Source organism: Girardinichthys multiradiatus, chromosome 12 (genome assembly GCF_021462225.1).
Source record: "Girardinichthys multiradiatus isolate DD_20200921_A chromosome 12, DD_fGirMul_XY1, whole genome shotgun sequence".
In the NCBI taxonomy this organism is placed as follows: domain Eukaryota; kingdom Metazoa; phylum Chordata; class Actinopteri; order Cyprinodontiformes; family Goodeidae; genus Girardinichthys; species Girardinichthys multiradiatus.
In genome coordinates, this window is record NC_061805.1 from 6,211,510 (window position 1) to 6,232,267 (window position 20,758).

General features: G+C 40.5%; 2 protein-coding genes and 1 long non-coding RNA gene across 4 annotated transcripts; all 3 read left to right on the top strand.

Annotated features, from left to right (window-relative positions):
* Positions 1 to 3,263: 3,263 nt before the first annotated feature.
* LOC124877275 (phospholipase A2-like) lies at positions 3,264 to 13,345 on the top strand. The gene is made up of 4 exons (XM_047380354.1): positions 3,264 to 4,824; positions 4,915 to 5,071; positions 5,158 to 5,285; positions 8,076 to 13,345. The coding sequence occupies exons 1-4, from the start codon at positions 4,791 to 4,793 to the stop codon at positions 8,195 to 8,197; spliced, it is 441 nt and encodes a 146-aa protein (XP_047236310.1). The 5' UTR covers positions 3,264 to 4,790; the 3' UTR covers positions 8,198 to 13,345.
* A 2,835-nt stretch (positions 13,346 to 16,180) lies between these two features.
* On the top strand, positions 16,181 to 18,236 carry LOC124878068 (phospholipase A2-like). Of its 2 annotated transcripts, none has more exons than XM_047381826.1 (4): positions 16,181 to 16,341; positions 16,441 to 16,597; positions 16,695 to 16,822; positions 17,987 to 18,236. In XM_047381826.1, the coding sequence occupies exons 1-4, from the start codon at positions 16,308 to 16,310 to the stop codon at positions 18,106 to 18,108; spliced, it is 441 nt and encodes a 146-aa protein (XP_047237782.1). In that variant the 5' UTR covers positions 16,181 to 16,307; the 3' UTR covers positions 18,109 to 18,236. The 2 variants fall into 2 exon arrangements, with proteins under 2 accessions (XP_047237782.1, XP_047237783.1); XM_047381827.1 differs by having other exon boundaries at positions 17,990 to 18,236.
* A 1,867-nt stretch (positions 18,237 to 20,103) lies between these two features.
* On the top strand, positions 20,104 to 20,731 carry LOC124877271. The gene is made up of 2 exons (XR_007040487.1): positions 20,104 to 20,584; positions 20,657 to 20,731. It is a non-coding gene; the product is annotated as an uncharacterized LOC124877271 (long non-coding RNA).
* The last annotated feature ends 27 nt before the right edge of the window (positions 20,732 to 20,758 follow it).

The window sequence follows — 20,758 nt, forward strand, 5'->3', positions numbered from 1 at the left end:
TGCAGACACAACAACAACAACTTTACCTGTTTTATGCCAATGTGAGAGATGCATACAGGGTTACCCTTTTGCCACCTCTGGAAAAATCAGATCACAATTCAGTTCTGCTGCAGTCCCTTTACAAACGAGCATCCTAAGGCAGCCTACCACCTCTCGAACTTTTAGAATTTGGTCTCCTGAAGTTGAAGACGCACTTAAGGACTGCTTCAAATCAACAGTCTATGGTGTACCTTGATCCACATGGTGAGGACATTGAGGGGTTAACTCACGAAATAACTATTTACATTTCTGTACAGACGTTGTTCCACAAAAACGGTATCTTTCCAAACAACGAGCCCTGGATAACCAGCAATGTGAAGGACATCCTTAACCAAAAAAAGAGGGAGTTCAGGCACAGACAGTGGTTTCACACCAAACCTTTGGAACGCTTTGTAGCATGCCAGAGTCCAGTTTCTGGAGGGGGTCACACCGGTGGTAATACATCCTGGACCCTGAAACTGACCAGCGAACCGTATCGTGGCACGGTTACAACTGCCAGTCTCTACATGGTTTATCCAGACCCTGGAGCAGTTTGCTTGTAGCGTAAATACATGGCGGGCCAGCATACCAAAAGAAGGAAGAGAGGCTGAGCATTTGAGTAGAATAAGTAGTGGAAAAATAAAATAAGAGCGCAAATCTGAAGATGAAAGAGTTTGAAAATGTCTCATGGGGCTACATGGAGTAGTAAAGAGCTGCAGGCGCACAACTACATTTAAACACCAAAGTAGTAACAAAATCCCAGATCAGACGGTTTTCCTTCTCGATCTGTGCAATACTCCCCACAAAACAATCTGTTGCAACTGCATGACATTGTTTGGTTTGGTCTAAAAGATCTGTGTCAAAGCAAACCAGGCCAACTGAAGGTGGGAATTTTCTCACTTTTACCGATTCCTGGACCAATCCCTAGATCAGCAGTGTGAATGCACCCAGAGATATGTCAAGGCTGAAGTTAGTAGAAGGAGAGGTTAAGGTCCAGATTAGAGAGGCCAGGAAGTCTTACAGGAGGAAAGTGGAGTGAAGCTTTAAAATAATAACATAAGTGAGGTGTGGGAGGCAATGAAGACTATTATTGGCAGCACGAAGAACAGCAACCACTCTGCAGTACGGAATAGAGACAGAGCTAACCAGTTAATTTTTTTTTTTTTCAATAATAAGTTTGACTGTCCTATTCCTGTGGCATTCTTGGCTCCCACAGCTGGTCTCCTACCTCAATAACACATTTACCATCATCATTTGAAACACGGGCAGGAGACTTCAGCACCCACTCCCATTTTCCCCCCTTGCCACAGACCAGGTCAGAGGGCAAATGCAGAGGCTCCACCTTGGGAAGGTAGCTGGTTCTGATAAGATGTGTTCCAGGATGCTCAAGGTATGTGCTAACCAGCTGGGGAGCCCCTACATCACATATACAACCTAAGCCTGTGTCTTGGGAGGGTCTCATGTCCCATGGAAAACTTTTTTCCTCATTCTAGTGCCTAGAAGGTACACGAGAGAGAGCAGTGCTTCAGCTCTCTCTTTTTATAGGCTTTTTAGATATCCTTTTTACTATTTATATATCCTCTACAGTACTTTTTATTGGCCAATAGCCCCGATATACCATGTGGTGAAGACTATGGAGCAGCAGTGAGTGCCAGCAGAGCTAGACTACTTATTCTAAACTTGGATCCAAAGTTGAGTACGGTCTGACGTTCATGTTGTATTTCACTGTAAACCAGCCAAAGGTTACGTTATGCGCTGCTGTATGTGCATCCAGCATTCATATCATGTGAGTAATCAAGACAAGCTGTTTCTTTCTGAGCTTCTGCAGAAAAAATTCTGAGCCAGAGATTCCCACCGAAGGAGAACATGTCTCAAATCACATCAAGTGATTGCTTTGTTTATGGTGCTAAAAGGCTAAACTATTTGAGTGCTTGCAGGCGACCTGCTAATGCTAATGGCCATTGGGCTTAGGTGATACAAGGCCTGTAAGACTTGAGGCTGGTTTATTTGTTCTGTTATTTGTTGTGTTTTAAAGTTGCAACTACTTCAATGAGTGGTTTAACTTTGTTGTCTGGTGACACACAAACGGCCTGCCGCTAAACACCTCCAAGACTAAGGAAATGGTCATCAACTTCGGGAGGGACAGACCCAGCTCAAAACCGGTTCTGTTAGGAGGGGAGGAGGTAGAGGTTGTGCAGACCTACAAATATCTTGATTTGTGGCTGGACAACGGGCTGTACTGTTTGAGCAACACAAGGCAGCTATATAAGAGGGTCCAGAGCAGGATGTACTTCCTGAGGAGGCTAATATCTTTTAACATTTGCGGTAAGCTACTGGGGATGTTTTATCAGTCTGTGATCGCCAGCATTTGTCATACGCTGTGGTGTGCTGGGTTGGGAGCACTTCTAAGGTAGACCTCTCCAGACTGGAGAAACCAGTCAGGCAGGCCAGCTCAGTGGTTGGCACAAAGCTAGACTCTCTGGAGACAGTGGCACAGAGGAGAATACTGCACAAACTCCTGGCTATTCTGGGCAAAGCTGGCCACCCTCTTCACACTGTCAGAAGCAGTTTGTCTAAGCTTTTATTGTTTTAACTGTTTTTAATGATGTATGTCTAATAGTGCTAGGTGTGTGATGGAGATCTTAGTTTCCCTGAGAAACTATCCCAAAGATATTAATAAATTTTCAATCTATCTATTTTTATTAATTTGGTTAATAATGTTTAATTATTAATTATAATTATTAAAGTTGCTAATAGCCTAACCAAACATATACAACATTATTATATATTTCTGGTTTTTATGTGTATGTCCTGGATAAAGTGATCTGAATTTCTTTCCGGGATTCTATCTTATGCTGAGGGGATGCTTTTCTTCAGCAGGGACAGGGAAGGTTGTCAGAATCCTGGCCCTCCTCTAGGAAACCTGTAAGAGGCTCCAAAAAAGAGTCTGAGACTGGGGCAGAGGTTCACCTTCCATCAGAACAATGTCTCTAAACATATATATGAAAATTGATGCTCACTGATGCTCTCCATCCAATATGATTAAGCTCGGGCTCTTTTGCATACAAGACTGGGCAAAAATCTCAGTCTCTAGATGTGCAAAACTGGTAGAGAAACACATAAACCAAAAGGTCTTACAGTTTTATGTGCAGCAAAAACTGGTAGTATGAAGCATTGTATACACATTTCCATATTTCTATTTGTATAAAAGTGTCTTTCAGATTCACAATTATGCATTACTTTAGTCAGACAAAATCATAGTAAAATATTCCAAAATTTGTGGAAGTAGTGTGACAAATGTGAAACAGGTATAAATTCCCTTGCAATGCAACTGTACAGTGCAAAAACTACTGCATGCATGACAAACCCAAGCACAGATATAAATTATTTGAACATATTTCCATATGTTTATAATCTTTACCCCTGTATCAGATATTGATTCCTTGTGTATTAATAGCAAATAATCTAACTTGGTAGACGTTCAGAGGAAAGTTGTGGGAAATCTAGCAAATGTCACTTATTTACAGAGTTATGTTCAGTCAGATTTTTATTGATACAGGTTTAAAAATACAAACCCAATAAATTAAATAGATATTTTGGGACCTGAAGATGCTTCAATGGCTGCTGCTTATGCTTTAGGGCCAGAAGAATAATACAAAAAAGAGTCAGTCCCTTTACATACGCTTAGATGATAGCTTTCTAAAAGAAACTGTTTAGGTAGTCTGGTGTTTGCTGAATCTGTAGTTAAATACACTTCTCAGGCCTCCAACTTCTTCTTTTCATTTTCATCTTTCATTAAAGATTTTTGACAAATGTTGCCACAATCAAGAATGTGAAACAATTTGCGAGAACAACAGAGGCATTTAAGTATATGTAGTTAAAAAATGATAAAGATTAGTTGTTTTATTTTGTAAAAATAAAACAACTAGAATTGGATGGTGATTTGTGTGAAGGTGTGCATATCAGAATGCTCCTTCAAATGTGAAATTCAGTCTACTGTTCAAGCAATAATGAAGTAAAAAGAGGGCAAGCCAAAACATGTGAAATAGTGGTGGAGAATGACCAGTGAACGGGGGCAAACATACAGATCCATTCAGCAAATTTGATTATTACTGACAAGTTCATTTATTTAAGCAACTCAATTCACTAAGTGATACATATTATATAGATAAATTACACACAGACTGATGTTTTCAAGCATTTTTTCTGTTAATTATGATGATTTTCCACGTACAGCTAATGGGAACAGGACATTTTGATTAGAATACTAGGTTTAATGAAAAGTAGGTTTAATACCTGCATAAAGGTTGTTATTTTTAAAAGGTACTTTTAATATGACAAGAGGACCTCACTGTTTGCATTTTCTAATTTATTGAATATGACACAATTATAGAACAAGCCAAGAAATGGAATAGATATTTTTCTTTTTTGTCATTTTATTGGTACTGATGTTTCTTCGTGATGAGTTCATTCCCAAAGATGGTCTCAGAAGAGAAAGCAGGTTTCTAGAAGAGGCTTGATGCAGGTGGGTTTAGTTTTTCTGCAGAACCAACCACAGATCCACACAAGAGGAGCAATGCTTAAGGGACTGGATTAGTTTGGCCAGATTGATTCGACACATGAAAATCATGCAGCAGGATTGGTTGGACCAAGCAAGGAAAACTTTGAATAGTGAATTCCTCCCACCCCCTGCTTTGCTTGTTGTTATGCTCAGCCTTGCCATTCTTTAAGAGAACGCTCCCCCAGATTCAATCTTCTCCTGATCTGCAACCATGTATGTCAAGGCTCTTCTGTTGCTTCTCACTGGTAAGCCTGCAACCATTATTTTAAGAGCAGACCCACTGTTTGAAGTTCTGTTTCTTGTGTTTATTTGTCCACCTCACATGTCCTTCCCAGGATCTGTGGTCAGTGGAGGTCATCTTCCCAAAGCTGTCTGGCAGTTTGCAGAGATGATCAGTTGTGTCCAACCTGGTGTTAATCCTCTGAATTATAATGAATACAGCTGCTGGTGCGGTTTAGGTGGAGGTGGAACTCCTGTGGATGATGTGGACAGGTAGAATGTAATCCACTTTTTAATCTTTTATTAATTAATTTATTTTTACTGGCAGAAAATAAATCTCTCATCTGCTGCATTTTTAGGTGCTGCCAAGTCCATGATAACTGCTATGGCAACAGCAAAACGATTCCTGAATGCGAGGGTATTTTGGACCTTCCCTATGTTATCATTTATGATTTCAGCTGCTCCAACAAACAGGTAGATTGTTCAGGTAAGACTATAAGAGGGTGATGGATTATGATAATAAAACTCCTCTCATTTAGTCTTTATTTAATCATGTTTGGGATTTTAGAACGTAAAGATATAAATGGTAATCTTTACAGGGACATGCCACAGTATTCATTCGATACAACCACCGATTTCAATCTATTTTACAGGCATTTTATGTGATAGACCAACAAAAGTAGTGCTTAATAACGAGGTAGGAAAATTGTGACAGTTACAGCTGGAAGTTTTTCGGAATATATCTCTACGTACTTTTTGCCAATTGTTATTTTTTATTTATTATTTGCAAAATAACTCAAGCTCAGATTGGATGGAAAACATTTGTAAAAATCAGTTTCTGAGTCTTGCCAAATATTCTGGATTTGAATTGGGCCATTCTAACAAATTGAGTCACTCTTAATAACTTTTAAAAAGGGGAAAGAAACGAGTGTTTTTGCCCCCACTGTACAAGTTAGATTTTTTCTTTGTTTTCAGAACTAAAAAATTAATACAAAATTATTAATACCACAATAACTTTTCACTTTTGCAATTAAATAAAAAAATAATCTGTATACAGGTCCTTCTCAAAATATTAGCATATTGTGATAAAGTTCATTATTTTCCATAATGTAATGATGAAAATTTAACATTCATATATTTTAGATTCATTGCACACTAACTGAAATATTTCAGGTCTTTTATTGTCTTAATACGGATGATTTTGGCATACAGCTCATGAAAACCCAAAATTCCTATCTCACAAAATTAGCATATTTCATCCGACCAATAAAAGAAAAGTGTTTTTAATACAAAAAACGTCAACCTTCAAATAATCATGTACAGTTATGCACTCAATACTTGGTCGGGAATCCTTTTGCAGAAATGACTGCTTCGATGCGGCGTGGCATGGAGGCAATCAGCCTGTGGCACTGCTGAGGTCTTATGTAGGCCCAGGATGCTTCGATAGCGGCCTTTAGCTCATCCAGAGTGTTGGGTCTTGAGTCTCTCAACGTTCTCTTCACAATATCCCACAGATTCTCTATGGGGTTCAGGTCAGGAGAGTTGGCAGGCCAATTGAGCACAGTGATACCATGGTCAGTAAACCATTTACCAGTGGTTTTGGCACTGTGAGCAGGTGCCAGGTCGTGCTGAAAAATGAAATCTTCATCTCCATAAAGCTTTTCAGCAGATGGAAGCATGAAGTGCTCCAAAATCTCCTGATAGCTAGCTGCATTGACCCTGCCCTTGATAAAACACAGTGGACCAACACCAGCAGCTGACACGGCACCCCAGACCATCACTGACTGTGGGTACTTGACACTGGACTTCTGACATTTTGGCATTTCCTTCTCCCCAGTCTTCCTCCAGACTCTGGCACCTGGATTTCCAAATGACATGTAGAATTTGCTTTCATCCGAAAAAAGTACTTTGGACCACTGAGCAACAGTCCAGTGCTGCTTCTCTGTAGCCCGGGTCAGGCGCATCTGCCGCTGTTTCTGGTTCAAAAGTGGCTTGACCTGGGGAATGCGGCACCTGTAGCCCATTTCCTGCACACACCTGTGCACGGTGGCTCTGGATGTTTCTACTCCAGACTCAGTCCACTGCTTCCGCAGGTCCCCCAAGGTCTGGAATCGGCCCTTCTCCAATTTCTTTCTGTGTCTTACCCTCTTGCTTGAGGGTGTCTATAGTGGCCTTCTGGACAGCAGTTAGGTCGGCAGTCTTACCCATGATTGGGGTTTTGAGTGATGAACCAGGCTGGGAGTTTTAAAGGCCTCAGGAATCTTTTGCAGGTGTTTAGAGTTAACTCGTTGATTCAGATGATTAGGTTCATAGCTCGTTTAGAGACCTTTTTAATGATATGCTAATTTTGTGAGATAGGAATTTTGGGTTTTCATGAGCTGTATGCCAAAATCATCCGTATTAAGACAATAAAAGACCTGAAATATTTCAGTTAGTGTGCAATGAATCTAAAATATATTAATGTTAAATTTTCATCATGACATTATGGAAAATAATTAACTTTATCACAATATGCTAATATTTTGAGAAGGACCTGTATAGTCATAAAATATAAGAAGATATCTTTTTTTTCCGAGGGTTAATTGGCTTTTGAAACTAAACAAATTTTATTTTGTACCAGTAAGAAAAGGTTAATGACCCCTGAATTATGGCCAGCTGTATGTTTAGGTTCACATCCAGTCATTTGCAACCTCTAACAAGTTTTCAAGGACTGCCCTGTGTTGAGCTCTGCCCATCCTTCCATAAACTCTGACTAGCCTCTCTTTCCTGCACAAAAGTATCCCCATGGGATGAGGGGATAGTGTGTTGAGGGTGATGTGAAGGTAGACAAAACTAACAGTTGTGCACTAATGAGGCGTTTTGGAAAGCAGTTGGGTTTCATTACATTTTATTTATGGGTAACAGGTTTAAAAAGGGTGTAAATCAATAGGTATGTCTATTTTTATTTTTAGCAAATCTTTGAAAACCATGCATTGTTTATCTTCCACTTCACTGTTACACACTATTTTGTATTGGTCTATCACAGCAAATCCCAATTAAAAAACTAACCCTTTAAGGATGTGACAAAATAGGAAAATACCTTTGAAAGGTGCCAAATCTAACAACTTCATAGCTTGTTGGATCTCTCTAAAATTGTTAACAGTAGATACCACCACAGCAAACTGATCAAGGATGTATTTGTAGCCTGTGTAGATACCTGTGTTTAATCAGCTATGAAAAGATGCTGTGCAGCCAAGGCTACATCCTCTCACCCATTCCTTTTTCTCTGTATTTGCAGCGACCAATGATAAGTGCCAGGCTGCAGTTTGTGAGTGCGACCGCGTGGCGGCTCATTGCTTTGCTCGACACGCATACAACCCTGATAACAAGTACATTGATCCTAAATTATGTGCCAACTGAGTCACATGGAGCTCAGAGCTCAAAATGTGTATCACACACAGCTGTCTTCCCAATCTTATCTGTTTCTCATTAGTGATTATTAAATAAAAGTAACTGAATAAACTATTTGTCTGCTCATGTTTCAAAAGGTCCAGTTATTCCAGTACAAAATAAATGTTATTGCTAATTTTACTTAAAGCTACAGACCACTTAAATAACTAAAGCTACAACATTGGGCTCTGACTTTGGTGAAACAGAACTTCTATGGACCTTTCCTTGCTCATCAACAGATGCAGGCCCTAGCCCTGGTTGCTCCTGACCTGAAGAGTCAGAACCAAGCAGCATAAAATCTGCATTTTAAAGTGGGCAGGTAGGATTTGTTAAATTAATACCATGTCTAGAGGAACTGCAGCTTTTACTGTTGTCCAGGTCAACTCTCGTATAATTTCAGCCTCACTATATTACCATTTATACCCTTACATTTACATAATTGTAAAAATAAATCAGGATCAGAAAAAGTAATCTTACGCTCTGACCCAGTACAGAAATGATCCTAAATCCAACAAAAACATATTCAGATGTTTGACCACAACAAATCAAAAGATAACGTTACAAGCAAAGATTTCTGCAAAGCTACAACACAATAACAGACATTTGAAAGATGATTACATATTTAATATACTGCTACAGATTATTAATTTACAGCCAATTTACTAGAAGGTGAGGAAGAATAAGTGATTTAACTTATTCCAATATGGCAGAGATTTAGATCATATTGAGTTTAGCTCAAAAAGTCTTCTTTCTCCACACGTTTTAGGTCTGGCAAGAAGAGTATTAGTCAGAGAAGCAACCAAGAGCTCCACAGTAACTCTGGAGGAGCTGCAGAGATCCACAGCTCAGGTGGGAGTATCTGTTGGTGGACAACAATTAGTTGTGCAATTTAAAAATATTTACAGACCATCTTCATCCAATGTCACAGAATTTGAGTTATTTTGCAAATGCAAATGAGAAAACAAAATCTGATTCTGGTGGAGACATACCCAAAAAGGCTTGCTGTTGCAAAGGTCTCTACAAAGCGTTCACTCAAAATATGACAACCACATATCAACAATGAACCATTTTCTTTCACTTACTGTATCACAAAAAATACATGCAAACAGCGTGTGGTGACATGACCAGATTTGGAGAAGTTTAAGGAGTATGTATGAAAATGTACTGTATGTATACAGTCCATGCAAACATGACAGACCCCTAAACACAAATATAAACTATTTTAAAATACATACCATATTTAGAATCATGATATGTTCTACCAGATGTTGTTTCTGGGTTTTTAATAAGAAATCCTCTAATGTGGTTGAGTGCAGAGGAAAGTCATGGAAACTCCCCAGGTGTCATTTATTTACACAGCTGTGCTGAGCGCTGCAAGATAATTACGAATACGAGCCTGAAAAATACAAAGCTGAGAGGCTTTAGAGGGACCAAAGAGAAAAATAACTATATTAAGGAATTTTTGTGGACAATGGACCTCACCATGCTGCTGCAGGACTGAAAGGACAACACAAGGACTGTTTACAACCCAGCCATACAGTACATACAGTCTTGAGATAAGATCCACATTTATGTTGCATAAAGATATGACAAATTAATCACAGCAAACTACACAAGACAAAAATGTATTGTAAATATCAGGATATCAGGGAAGTACAAAATGTAGACAGAATGAATCATCCATGGACGAGTGAATGGGTGCAAATATACAGCAGGTACATCAGCCGTTAAACACTCACAACATTTTTCTCTGTGATTTTGTCCAAATTCACCGTTGTTCCCTTTTTCAGCACGGTGGTAAGTGCCATCAGCTTCTATTCAACAATGTCCCGATACATTTAATTCTGACAGTACCGTATGCTGAAAAACAAAGCCCACCTCCAGGCTTTACTGTTGGTGTTTTTGGGGTGATGTCTGGTGGCATTCCTCCTTCAAACATGTTGTGTTCAATAACATGCAAAGAGTTCAGCTTGGACTATTTTGTCCCAGTATTTCATTGGCTTGTCCATATGTTCTGCAGCAAACTTTTGACAAGCTTTAATGCATTTGTTTCAGCAGTGAGTCTTGGGGATTAAGAGTGTATGGTCACTGAGTCTGCATCAACTCTTGTGATTATTTTTTACTCCTCCTCCAGAAACTTTAAGAGGAGTATCTGCTGGTGGTTCATGGTGAAATGGTGGTCAATGGAACATTCAGATGTTTAGTAATACATCTGTAACTAATGCTGTTAGTATATTTTGCAACAACAAGGTTTTTTTTGGGGGGGGGTTTTATCTTATTTTTTACAGGTAGGTTATTTGAGAACTAATTTCCATTTGCAATGACGACCCGGTCAAGAGGCAGCATGCACGGCAGCTGCAACTTCAGAACACAAAACAGAATTCTGAAGGTCTTGAAAGAGCTCTTTGTTTTTACCTTACATTAGCAAGTAAGAAAAACTGTATTTATATAGCACCATCAGCAGGCTCTGATCACAAGACCTCAGGGACCTGCTGAGGTCCTCTGGAGTTATTTCAGACTCTCACTTGTCTTGGGCAACTCATATAGATGATATTGTGGCCAAAATGGGTATGGCCATGATAAGGGAATACATTACATACCTACCCACTACTGTGGCTACACATGTTGTACAATCTGGTTTTGAAATATCTGGAGTACTACCCAGTTATATGGTCATCTGCTTTATAAACTTCAGTTGGCACAAAACAGAGGAGCCAAAATTGTTCTTAAGTGCTCACAAAGGACAAATGTGGCCTCAGCGCATAGGCGCCTTTTATGGCTAACAATTACTAATTAACTTAAGCTTAGATTACTTCTTGTAATAGAATCTTTCCTTTACAAAACTAGGGATCCAAATAAAACAATAACCAACAATAAATCTGGTGTATGTGTCGCGATTTGAGGTTTAGAGTGACCAAAGCACAGACAAGAGCTCAGGGGAGATTAAATTCAGGTGTGGACCAGGCTGTAAAGAACTGAGGGAAAGTGAATAGTTGCTAAGGTGACAAGGCTAGAAACAAAACGAAACACGAAAGCTAAACCATAACATAAATCCAGAGGGGAAAACATGAGGGAAGCTAGACAGTAACATAACCAAAGGAACCTGACTACAAAAACAAAACTATAAATAACAAAACTCAGGGAAAACAGATCAAAGCAAAACTATGGACGAAGATAATAAACCAAAAGAGACATAAGAACCTAGAATAATCATTAACTAAAGCAAACCGAGAAACTAAAGAGAATAGAAGAAACACCAAAACCTAATAATTAACAAAGAACCCATAAAGGAACTCTGACTGTAAATAAACAAAACCTAAACCACAGAAAGGGAACCAGGACGAGGAGGAACAGAAAAAATAAACTAGTAAACAAAGAGCGCAGGTGAACAAATACCAAAACATAAATAAACACAGATATACTAAATGGGAAACTAAACGAGAAACTACAAGGAAGACAAATGAGCTATAATAACAACGAATATAATAATAGTCATAAGAAAACCATAACAAGTAATAGAAAAGAAACCACTAAAAGAACTTTAGCAGGTATTCATCACCGTTAGCATGCCTGCATCTGTTAGCAACTCGTCTGCAGCCAGCAGCATGGCTGGTTTTTAATTTGTGCATTACACTGCATAGTCAGTTAAGGGTTTTAATGTTAAAGAAATGTTTGAAACATCTGAGATGTTATAATACAAACAACTGGGTGTTGTTTTAATATATTCATTAAAGTTTATATATTGAGAAATAAATATTAAATTGAAAGTTTTTGAGATTTTATTATTAAACGAATTAACATTTATTAACACATAAACAAACACAAAAGTATTGGAAACTGGTACCATCGAGTACCGGTATCGATTCCCAGGTACAGATAATCCGTATTGTATCGGTTCAAACGTGAAAGGTACCCATCCCCTAGTAAGATAAGTGCTTGGAATGGAAAAATCTGAGCTAAAAATAAAACTCAAGATTTGTACTTTAATATGTAATGTAATTTTCTTATTGTTAGAATTGATATTATAAAACTGGTATCGAAAAAAGTATCGTTCAGGAACCGATATCGAAGTGAAGGTATAGGTATTGGTACCAGTATCGAATATTTTTGATTGATGCCCAGCCCTGGTCCCAGCCCATAACCCAGGGGTACATGCAACAGGACTGGAGAAACAAGGACAATGGACAAACTTCACTTTAAAGTAGCCACAAAAAATTAACTGTTGCACTCTAAGTACGACAAACCACTCTAGAATGAATCCCGGTAAAAAATCCCAGCTCCTTAGGTTGTTGAGCCAGGTCTGATGGTAAGGTCCAGCATAAGCAGCACAAAACTTTCATCAGAACATCAGAGCATTACTGGGAACTTTTAGAAGAGCAGTTTCAGTGAAATAAAGCCTAGGATAACCTGCTTAAAGTGGTCAAGAATAGTGTGCTGATCCAGAGCTGCAGTTGCTGCTTTACCAAACCCTTTTCAAGAATCAGAGCCAAAAAGCAGAAGCTTTGAGATTAGTCTGTATCTGCCAAAGAAAGAAGGGTCCAAGTTGTCTTACAAAAACAGGACGTATTACCTCAGGTACTTGACCACGGGTCAGTGGAGCATTCATTGTAGAGAGACTGGGACACACACTGGGACCAATGCACTGAAATACGGTATGTTGGGGAAAAGATTTCAGGCATAGAGCCCAGAAAGCAAGAGAACACTTGAGTTGTACCAACTCTTTCGGCTAGCTCAGTCATAGACACTGGTCCAAAGCAGTCTAAAATAACAGATTATTTTTGGATGATATCTATATAAATACATGCTCCTTCAGCTAGGACTAAACCAGGGGATATTATTTGCAGAACTGTTTCAAATATTGAGAGATGTAAATAGGTTTCTTGGTGTTCCACAATGTTTTGAGCCTTCTTTATTCATTAGCCCTATATTTAATCCCAGTTTCACTTCACTTCAGTACAATTCAGTACAACAGTGGCTGCATTCTGCTCGGAAAAACATCTTTCTGAGCTGATTACAGATGTGGAGAAAAAATACACGAAGTCTTTCATCATAATACTGGGAGATTTTAACAGAGCAAACCTCTCCCATGAGCTCCCCAAATACAGACAGCATATTAAGTGTCCCACCAGAGACCAAAAAAAAAACTGGACCATTGTTACACAGCTTTAAAGGACTCATATCATGCTGTTACCAGGGCTGCTCTGGGTTTTTCGGATCATTCTCTTATCCACCTCATCCCAACCTACAGACAGAGACTAAGAGTTTCCAAACCCGCAGTTCACACTGTTAAGAAGTGGACTGAGGAATCAAAGCAGACGCTAGAGGCGTGCTTTAAATGCACAGACTGGACTGTTTTTGAAACCTCAGCTACTGACCTAAACCAACTAACTGATGTGGTGACATCATACATCAGTTTCTGTGAGGACATGTGTGTGCAGACCAACCCCTTCTGCACCTTCGGGAATAACAAGCCATGGTTTACTCCACACCTCAGGAATCTGCGCAGGGAAAAGGAAGAAGCTAACAGCAGTGGAGATTGGGCGCGGTACAGGCAGGCCAGGAACAGACTTACAAAGGAGATCAAAGCAGCCAAAAGAAGCTACAGTGAGAAGCTAAAGAACAACCTTTCTACTGGTGACGCTTCAGCTGTATGGACCGGTCTGAGAAACCTGTCTGCCTAAAGGAGCTCCCCAACCCATCCTGAACAGTCGTCTCCTGGCCAACCGTCTGAATGGCCTCTACTGCAGACATGACAAGAAGCCATTCACACCTCAAATCATCTCCTCTACATCCCATTCAGGAACAAGTTCTTCCCACAAAGCTACCAACCCCCTACCTTCAGATCCTCTGCCTGCACTAAAGATCTCCGAGGAAGATGTAAATAGGGTCTTTCAGCGCATGAAAACAAAGAAAGCTGGAGGACCTGATTACATCTCCCCATCATGCCTGAAAGCCTGGGCAAATCAACTCGCTCCGATCTTCACAAGGATCTTCAACAAATCACTGGAGAAGTGTGAGGTCCCCTCCTGCCTCAAACAATCCACCATCATCCCGGTGCCCAAGAAACCCACCATCCTAGGATTAAATGACTACAGGCCTGTAGCCCTGACGTCTGTGGTCATGAAATCCTTTGAGCGGCTGGTGCTGAAGCACCTGAAAGACATCACAGGACCCCTGCTGGACCCCCTGCAATTTGTTTACCGAGCAAACAGGTTGGCAGATGATGCTGTTAACTTAGGTCTACACTTCATCCAGCAACACCTCGACCGTCCAGGGACGTACGCCAGGATCCTGTTTGTAGACTTCAGCTCGGCCTTCAACACCATCATACCAGACATCCTCCACCAGAAGCTCACCCAGCTCAACGTCCCAGCCTCCACTTGTCAGTGGATCAACAGCTTCCTGACGGACCGACAGCAGCAGGTGAGACTGGGGAGCATCTTCTCCCGATCCAGATCAATAAGTACTGGTGCCCCAGGGGTGTGTTTTCTCCCCACTCCTCTTCTCTCTGTACACAAATGACTGCACCTCATCGGACTCGTCCGTGAAACTCCTTAAGTTTGCAGATGACACCACTGTCATTGGACTGATCCAGGACGGTGATGAGTCTGCATACAGACAGCAGGTGGATCGGCTGGTACACTGGTGCAGTCAGAACTACCTTGAACTCAACCCACTCAAGACTGTGGAAATGGCGGTGGACGTTCGGAGAACACCACCCCCATACAACCCCTCACCATCCTTAACAACACTGTATCGGCCGTGGACCACTTCAGGTTCTTAGGAACCACCATCTCTGAGGACCTGAGATGCACATAGACAGTGTTCGAAAGAAGGCCCAGCAGAGACTGTACTTCCTGAGGCAACTCAAGAAGTTCAACCTTCCACAGGAGCTGCTGGTCATCTTCTACACTGCTAACATTCAGTCTGTCCTGTCTTCATCCATCTCAGTGTGGTTTGGCTCATCCACAAAACAGGACAGGTCCAGACTGCAACGAATAATCATGAATGCAGAGAGAATAATCAGGGCTGACCTTGTAAATGGTAAATGGACTGAACTTATATATCTCAATCTAGCGCTTTACATTGGACTTGGTGATGTAAGACCTGGATGAAGCTGTTCAGCTTATGAAACCCATTCCATAAAGTTCTCTATACTTTTAAGTGAACTATCACCTTGTGGCTGAGTTGTTGTCATTCCCAATCACTTCCACTTTTGTATAATGCCACTAACAGTTGACTGTGGAATATGTAGTAGAGAGGAAATTTCATTGGATTGGATTTATCGCACAGATGGCACCTTATTAATGTACCACCCTGGAATTAACTGAGCTCCTTTCTTTCACTGTTTCTAGAAGAAGTCTGAATGCCTAGTGCTGAATCTTAAGCACCTATGTCCGTGGAAGCGGTTGGAATACAGGTCCTTCTCAAAATATTAGCATATTGTGATAAAGTTTATTATTTTCCGTAATGTCATGATGAAAATTTAACATTCATATATTTTAGATTCATTGCACATTAACTGAAATATTTCAGGTCTTTTATTGTCTTAATACGGATGATTTTGGCATACAGTTCATGAAAACCCAAAATTCCTATCTCACAAAATTAGCATATCATTAAAAGGGTCTCTAAACGAGCTATGAACCTAATCATCTGAATCAACGAGCTAACTCTAAACACCTGCAAAAGATTCCTGAGGCCTTTAAAACTCCCAGCTTGGTCCAAATAAAAAAGAAAAATGCACTAAGCTGCCATAAGTATCCAGATCACTGAGTTCATGTACAGGTCCTTCTCAAAATATTAGCATATTATTGCATGAGGCCATCATGATTGCTTTAATTAAAATATGGTCACCTTGTGACCTTCCAAGAAGAGGCCTCATGCAAATAGATTTTATCTCTTCAGGGACATGAAGCCACAAATGCACTCCACCCAAAGAGAAAAAGTCAGGACTCACCAGTCTGAGCAAGAAATTTCTCGAACAACACCTCCCACTTTGCTTGCATAGTCCCTGTGTTACTTCTCTCTGATCTTCTGTGCAAACTGCTCCAAACACTACAACCTATTGACTGTTGCCATGAATGTCAAGGCTCTTCTGCTGCTTCTCACTGGTAAGCCTGCAACTATTCTCTTTATGTAATGTTAAGAACATATCCAGGTTGTGAAGCAATGTTTCTATTGTGTATTTGTCCACCTCACATGCTTTCCAGCATGTATGGTCAGTGGAGGTGATCTTCCCAGGGCCGTATGGCAGTTTGGGAAGATGATCAGTTGTGCCCAGCCTGGTGTTAATCCTCTGGCTTATAATGAATACGGCTGCTGGTGTGGTTTAGGTGGGTCTGGAACTCCAGTGGATGATGTGGACAGGTGGGAAGCAACCAGTCAACTTTTTTTTGTTTGTTTGTTGTTTTTAACAGAAGAGAATAACTCGCTCAATACATTCTCTCTTTCACTGCATTTTCAGGTGCTGTGAAGTGCATGATAAATGCTATCAAAACAGCAGAAAGCTTCCTGGATGTGACGGTGTTCTGGATCTTCCATATGTTCTCGTGTATAGTTTCAGCTGCTCAAACAAGGAGGTACATTGTTCAGGTGAGACCAACAGGGAGTGATGATTTAGATTTTAAAAATGTATACTTCTCTCATTGATCTCTCACTTTCTTCATAGAACTCAGTCATTTATGTTCTAGGTTAAAGAACATAAAATTGCAGCAACACTCATCAAATAGATGGTGTTGTCCACTGACAGCATGCAGCTTTACAGTAAAAAGGACAAAGCTGTATTTTAAGCGTTCTGTGTAGATATTTTGCAATAATACTTATTCTTGAATATTTATAAAGATATTGCCCAGCCAGGATAACATCATCTCACATGCATTTTATTTACATATGGTACCTTGCAAAAGTTTTCAACATTCTTTGCAAATAAAATTCTGAAAAGCTTGGCTGGTATAAATATTGAGCTCCTTTTACTCAGATACCCTGAGAGAAAATCTAAGATTACAGAAGCTACCTGTTCATAAAGCTTTATAATTGAATCTCATTATAATTCCAGCTGTTCTGTAAAGCATCATGCTGTAGGGATGCCTTCTTTCAGCAGGGACAGGGAAGCTGGTCAAAGTTGATGGGGGGTTAGGGGGTTAGGGTTAGCCCCAGACAGATGGGGCTAAATAAAGATAATTCCTTGAAGAAAACATAACGTTGAAGGCTGCAATGACCCGAGACTGGGCGAGATTTTCACCATCCAGAAGGACAACAACCCTAAACATACAGAGCTACATGGTATGGTTTGGATCAAAGCAAAATTATGTGTTCAAATGTCCTAGTCAAAGTCCAGGCCTAAATTCAATTGACATTCAGTTTTATTGCTGTTCATAAATGCTCTCCAGCCAGCTTGAGTTATTTTGGAAAGAATGAAACAATGTTTCAGTATTTACAAAGCTGGTACAGATATACCATAGAAGACTCACAGCTGTAATTCCATGAAAATGTGGTTCTACAAACTAATGACTCAAAGGAGCTGAAATGCAAATACATGCCACATTTTTCAGATTTCTATTTGCAAACCATGGACCATTTCCCATTGACAATGCTTATACGCTACTCTGTGTTGGTCTAGTTTGAAGTTGTAATGTGAAAAAGTTCAAGGGGTGTGAACACGTTACTCAGCATTGCAACCCCTCCCTTTTTCATGTTTTGCAGCTTCTCAACATGTAGGAAATTTCATGCTTTTTTTCCCTGTCTCTCTGTTTGCAGCAGCTAACAATAAGTGCCAGGCTGCAGTGTGTGAGTGTGACCGTGAGGCGGCTCACTGCTTTGCTTGGTGCACATACAACCCTGAGAACAAGCACCTGGATCCTAAGCTCTGTGCCAACTGAGACACGTCGAACACAGAGCACAAAATGTTTAACACAACTGCCAGCTTTTTAAATAGTGACTATAAAACAAAAGATGTTTGATTATGATTTCTTTGAAGGAAATTATTTGAATAAACCATGTCAGCTCACGTGTGGAGAGATTCTGTTCCTGCAGTTTTGATGGTAAAGGGGGAATTTTACACACAAAGCAACAGAGTGCTTAAATTACTGAAGCTGAATGTCAGGTTCTTTGATGAAGCACCAGAAAAAACAGTAAATTATTCTCTTTTGAGGTTGTTTATGACAAAGACCACATGTAATGTGTATAATAAGTAAATTTGTGTTGAAATACATAAATTAGATTTTTCAATTGGGGTGGTATAAGAGGCCTAGAGTAGTGAGAGACCGGCAAAAACTAAAGAAAGATCTTGTTGGGAATTGGGAGTGTTCATTCCTGTGCTTGTCCACCAGAGGTCCCCCTGGAGCCACTACTGACTTTTACAGGTGTTTCTGATCTTCGGGTGATTGTACATACCTGTGAGGAGTACAGGTCCTTCTCAAAATATTAGCATGTCATGATGAAAATTTAACATTCATATATTTTAGATTCATTGCACACTAACTGAAATATTTCAGGTCTTTTATTGTCTTAATACGGATGATTTTGGCATACAGCTCCTGAAAACCCAAAATTCCTATCTCACAAAATTAGCATATTTCATCCGACCAATAAAAGAAAAGTGTTTTTAATACAAAAAACGTCAACCTTCAAATAATCATGTACAGTTATGCACTCAATACTTGGTCGGGAATCCTTTTGCAGAAATGACTGCTTCAATGCGGCGTGGCATGGAGGCAATCAGCCTGTGGCACTGCTGAGGTCTTATGGAGGCCCAGGATGCTTCGATAGCGGCCTTTAGCTCATCCAGAGTGTTGGGTCTTGAGCCTCTCAACGTTCTCTTCACAATATCCCACAGATTCTCTATGGGGTTCAGGTCAGGAGAGTTGGGAGGCCAATTGAGCACAGTGATACCATGGTCAGTAAACCATTTACCAGTGGTTTTGGCACTGTGAGCAGGTGCCAGGTCATGCTGAAAAATGAAATCTTCATCTCCATAAAGCTTTTCAGCAGATGGAAGCATGAAGTGCTCCAAAATCTCCTGATAGCTAGCTGCATTGACCCTGCCCTTGATAAAACACAGTGGACCAACACCAGCAGCTGACACGGCACCCCAGACCATCACTGACTGTGGGTACTTGACACTGGACTTCTGGCATTTTGGCATTTCCTTCTCCCCAGTCTTCCTCCAGACTCTGGCACCTTGATTTCCGAATGACATGCAGAATTTGCTTTCATCCGAAAAAAGTACTTTGGACCACTGAGCAACAGTCCAGTGCTGCTTCTCTGTAGCCCAGGTCAGGCGCTTCTGCCGCTGTTTCTGGTTCAAAAGTGGCTTGACCTGGGGAATACGGCACCTGTTGCCCATTTCCTGCACACGCCTGTGCACCGTGGCTCTGGATGTTTCTACTCCACACTCAGTCCACTGCTTCCGCAGGTCCCCCAAGGTCTGGAATCGGCCCTTCTCCACAATCTTCCTCAGGGTCCGGTCACCTCTTCTCGTTGTGCAGCGTTTTCTGCCACACGTTTTCCTTCCCACAGACTTCCCACTGAGGTGCCTTGATACAGCACTCTGGGAACAGCCTATTCGTTCAGAAATTTATTTCTGTGTCTTACCCTCTTGCTTGAGGGTGTTAATAGTGGCCTTCTGGACAGCAGTCAGGTCGGCAGTCTTACCCATGATTGGGGTTTTGAGTGATGAACCAGGCTCGGAGTTTTAAAGGCCTCAGGAATCTTTTGCAGGTGTTTAGAGTTAACTCGTTGATTCAGATGATTAGGTTCATAGCTCGTTTAGAGGCCCTTTTAATGATATGCTAATTTTGTGAGATAGGAATTTTGGGTTTTCATGAGCTGTATGCCAAAATCATCCGTATTAAGACAATAAAAGACCTGAAATATTTCAGTTAGTGTGCAATGAATCTAAAATATATGAATGTTAAATTTTCATCATGACATTATGGAAAATAATGAACTTTATCACAATATGCTAATATTTTGAGAAGGACCTGTATTTAGGAGCCTGCCACCAGTCCTTCGTTGCCCGAGTGTTGTTGCCCAAGTGGTAATAACCAAGCCAGTGAAACTTTGTCTGTCTGACTTAAACCTGAGCTAACATTGTTGCTATTTCTGCTTCCTGCTAGAAACCTGTGAGGTGTGGGCCAAACCTTCCAACCTGGACTCGAACTACCTGTACCCTCAACTACTGTTTGTGTATTTGGATTATTCATCTCAAGACTGTGGTTCGGTTCCTAACCCTCCTACTCCTGCCCTTGTGAGTACTCTGGCTGGCTCTGGACTATAATCTTGGACAACCATTCTGGATTGCCTGACTTCCAAACCCTGATGTACCTTCCCCATATTTCCCTGCCCTGTGATCAAGTAAGCAAACACCTTGGACTTCTGGATGTTAGTTTCTTCGTGACCTGAACTAATCTATATTTCTCTCTTCAGTGGACCCTGAAGTCCCTGTCACCTTGGATTCCGGAGGAACTCTATTCGTGTTGCAAAATAAATCTTTGAACCTTATCTGGTCTTCTGAGTGAGTTTTGCATG

What these genes read in the sequence shown, in the direction of transcription:
- LOC124877275 (XM_047380354.1), top strand. Translation starts at nt 4,791, where the DNA reads ATGTATGTCAAGGCTCTTCTGTTGCTTCTCACTG. An exon ending in TCTTCTGTTGCTTCTCACTG is followed by an intron (nt 4,825 to 4,914) that starts GTAAGCCTGCAA and finishes TGTCCTTCCCAG; the next exon opens with GATCTGTGGTCAGTGGAGGT. An exon ending in CAAACAGGTAGATTGTTCAG is followed by an intron (nt 5,286 to 8,075) that starts GTAAGACTATAA and finishes CTGTATTTGCAG; the next exon opens with CGACCAATGATAAGTGCCAG.
- LOC124878068 (XM_047381826.1), top strand. Translation starts at nt 16,308, where the DNA reads ATGAATGTCAAGGCTCTTCTGCTGCTTCTCACTG. An exon ending in TCTTCTGCTGCTTCTCACTG is followed by an intron (nt 16,342 to 16,440) that starts GTAAGCCTGCAA and finishes CATGCTTTCCAG; the next exon opens with CATGTATGGTCAGTGGAGGT. An exon ending in CAAGGAGGTACATTGTTCAG is followed by an intron (nt 16,823 to 17,986) that starts GTGAGACCAACA and finishes CTCTGTTTGCAG; the next exon opens with CAGCTAACAATAAGTGCCAG.